This window comes from Propithecus coquereli, unplaced genomic scaffold, assembly GCF_000956105.1.
Source record: "Propithecus coquereli isolate 6110/MARCELLA unplaced genomic scaffold, Pcoq_1.0 Scaffold147, whole genome shotgun sequence".
NCBI classification, from domain to species: Eukaryota; Metazoa; Chordata; class Mammalia; order Primates; family Indriidae; genus Propithecus; species Propithecus coquereli.
Window position 1 is genome coordinate 4,056,032 of NW_012139080.1, and position 3,284 is coordinate 4,059,315.

Here is a 3,284-nt window from a genome sequence, read left to right on the forward strand (position 1 = left end):
ACAGCGAATTTGAAATCCTTGGACATATGTTGGGAGGGAAACCCAGGGAGAAGAACCAGACTCTGTTAATCATTCTGATTTGAACATTGAAAGAAATATGAACTTTTTTTGTACAGAGCTGGTAAAACAGGCACAAGTTACAGCATTTGCCTATACATCTGTTCCTCTTATCGCCCTGGGAGTGCCTAGGGGGTAATATTTGACCTTTTAATGAATGTTAATATTATACCAACCTGTGAATGGTAGCTGTTCAAGAAATGTCTATTTAAGAAATATCTATTTAAGAAATGTCTATTTAACTGAACTGTTAAGACTTGTCTCTCTGGGCTTCAATTTTTTCATCTGTACCACCCCTATCCAGATCGAAATCTCACCTACCCAGGCTAAGTATGAAAAACAAAGTCAGTAAAGGGGCAATTGAAATATTCATTAGATGAATGCTTTTATGTCACTTTTATCGTTTTCTAGGACACAGAGTAATACAAAGTTGGTTAATAAAAGACCAAAGGAGGTGATGCAAAATGTCGTTAGAAGCGCTTTTAATCAAATACTTTAAATGACCCATAATAAACACATTGTTTTAAAGCAAATGGGCACTTTAAAGGAGTGCTCCTTCCTCTTAAGAAACGTCCCTAACCAGAGCGGGATTAAATAGCAGAGCCATGCAGCCATGCCACCGTACAGATGGTCTTCCCTGGATTTGACACCAAAAGATGTCCCCCGCATATTACTGCGACAAATAGTCAGGTTATAGAACACTGTACAGCCCGATCCCAATTTCATAAAATATTCATACCTGTCTACCTACAGGGGAGCAGGAGGTCGTTTTAGGAAGAGCTGCTTATTGCTGCCTGGTATTTGAAAGTGTGAGTTTACTTTCTGTTCATGCTTTTTACAAGAACGTATTTTATAAATAAATGATGAATGAATGCTATTTCCCTGGGTGGAGGAGGGTCCGGCCTGCCAGGGCGAGGGGAGGCTCCCCTGCAGCCGACAGGCCGGGAGAAGGAGCCGGCAGGCTGGGGGCCCGGGCGCCCCCTGCAGCCAGGCCCGGCGCGCGCTGCACTTCCGGGCGGAGCGGAGCGGCGGCGGGGCGGCGGGGAGGGCGCAGGGCGCACGGCTCGGGCCGGGCGGGGCGGCTCCGCCCTCCGGGAAGGCCGGGCCGGCGGGCCCGGAAGGCGACGGGAAGGAGCCGGGCTGGGCCATGGCGGCGCCGGGCGCGCTGCTGGTGATGGGCGTGAGCGGCTCGGGGAAGTAGGTCCGGGAGGACGGGGGCGGGGGTGTCCGGGAGGGGGCGGCCCTGGGGAGCCCCCACCTTCCCTCGCAGGTGAGGAAACCGCGGCTCGCGGCACCTGCTCCTGCTCCCCCCCTCCAGCCCGCTCGTCCCGGGGCGAGACCCCGGCTCTCCGTCTAGGAAACGAAGGCTCCAGCGACCGGCAGCCGGGAAAGCCCTTTGTAATGAGGCGTCTGCGGGGCGCAAAGAGAATGAAGGGTTGGCAGGGTGGGAACGACCGTTCCGCTCAGCACCTGCAGTGGCTCGGGCGGTCGCACGTGTTCGGGGTTCGGGGCATCTTGCCAGACGAGGTGGGAGGTGCAAGGCCAAAGCGGGGAGGCAGACCGCCTCCCCGGCGCTTAACGTGGTGGGGCTGGGCACACAGCTGCCCGCTCCTGTCAGGCCCCGGCCTTCTCTGATTAGATTTTTGGAAAGTGAATTTAACCATCTTTTCTAATGTTTTGTGCTTTCTTTGATCAGTGTTTATCAGCTTAGACTGGAAGGAGACCGTGTTAATATGAACGATGGCTCCTGAGGGTTTGTAAACGAAGGAGACAATTCTGGAAACCACACGGGTTCCACCCAGCACTGTGCAGCAAACTTGGGGACTGGGAAGTTGGCCTTTGGCTTCCTGATTAGACCAAAATCAAACTGTGTCCTTTATCAGAAAAGACAGCTACTGTACCATTCAACCACAGACAGCAAGAGACAGGACTTAATCAACTAAAAGATCATAACCTTCAAAGGCCTGTAGTACCCTTCTAGAATTTTCTGAATCAGGAGCTGCCCATGTACTCAGGTGTACATTAAAGACTCTGTAGGGACCAAATCCCTTGGCCTCCTAAAGGTTTACTGAAAAGTCAAGGCAGATTGACTAATAGGAGAAAAGGAATACAGTAAATTATTTATTTAATATGTATACATGTTCACACAGCTGGGGAGACAAAAAATGATAAAAAAATTTTTTTTAAATGTATACACAGGAGCCTTCAGAATTTAGACCCAAAGATACGGGGGAAATTGTTCATTTTTATGCTTAGGTTCAATAAAGTATGGACAGCTGTGTAGAAATACGATTGGACAAAACCGAGTGGGGAAGCCCAGCAAGGCCTGTCTAGACTTTTCTTGGCCTCTCTGAGCAGCATCCCTTCCTTCTGGGCGTGGGGCAAGACCTTCTCTGGAATGGGGGTCTCATGACCTACAGTCAAACAAGCTAGATCAGATCATTTCTTTAAGGCAAGTTTTTACAGAATAATTTTAGTGTTTATGGCTGGCTTTTGAAAAAAGGGGTTCTGGTTTCTATGGCTAGCCTCCGAGGAGAATGGGACTGACAGGTAGGGAGAGCAAGAGAAGGCCAGAGAAAAACTTTTGTTTCTGAGGCCCTCATTTTGGGATATTGTTTTCTGAGCCCCAACAACTCTTAGTCCAAGTGGGTGGGTTTAGCTTTCCAAAATTATTATGGGATTCTTAGCCTCAAAGACAAGAAATCTTAAATTGCAATAAAACATAGAGCCTCCAAATCCCTAGCTGTTGTATGATTTGAAGAAATCAAAATGTAAAATTGTTGCCTTGGTATGATTAGAAAGCTAAGAGTCCTAAGTCTTGGTTCTGCTGCTGCCTGGCTGTGTGAGCTTGGGCAATTCATGTACTCCCCTGAGCCTTGGATCAGATTCGGTGGGGCGGGGGGGGGTCTAAGCCATGTGCTTCACAGCTGTGATACTCATGTATTCAGTAACTATTCATTGAGCTCAGTCCTTCCTCTATGTCATTGTCCTATAGTAAATAGAACAGATGGATATCTGCCCTCAAAGAGTTTACATTCCAGTATGGGAGCCAAAGAGTACATAGAGAGTGTGCCAGTTGGTGACAGATGCTCTAGGGAAAAATAAAGAAGGGAAGAGGAGGCCAGGCGCGGTGGCTCACGCCTGTAATCCTAGCCCTCTGGGAGGCCGAGGTGGGCGGATTGTTTGAGCTCAGGAGTTCGAAACCAGCCTGAGCAAGAGCGAGACCC

At 49.1% G+C, this 3,284-nt stretch overlaps 1 protein-coding gene across 2 annotated transcripts in view; it reads left to right on the forward strand.

The window, feature by feature from the left end:
- Window positions 1–1,109: 1,109 nt before the first annotated feature.
- The window catches only part of IDNK (idnK, gluconokinase homolog (E. coli)), a 17,453-nt gene continuing 15,278 nt past the window's right edge, over window positions 1,110–3,284 (forward strand). The window contains exon 1 of one of the 2 annotated variants that reach the window (XM_012640007.1): window positions 1,110–1,254. In XM_012640007.1, the coding sequence (XP_012495461.1) occupies window positions 1,205–1,254 (50 nt within the window). In that variant the 5' untranslated portion in view covers window positions 1,110–1,204. The remainder of the gene's footprint in view (window positions 1,255–3,284) is intronic. The other variant, XM_012640008.1, reaches the window with a different exon arrangement.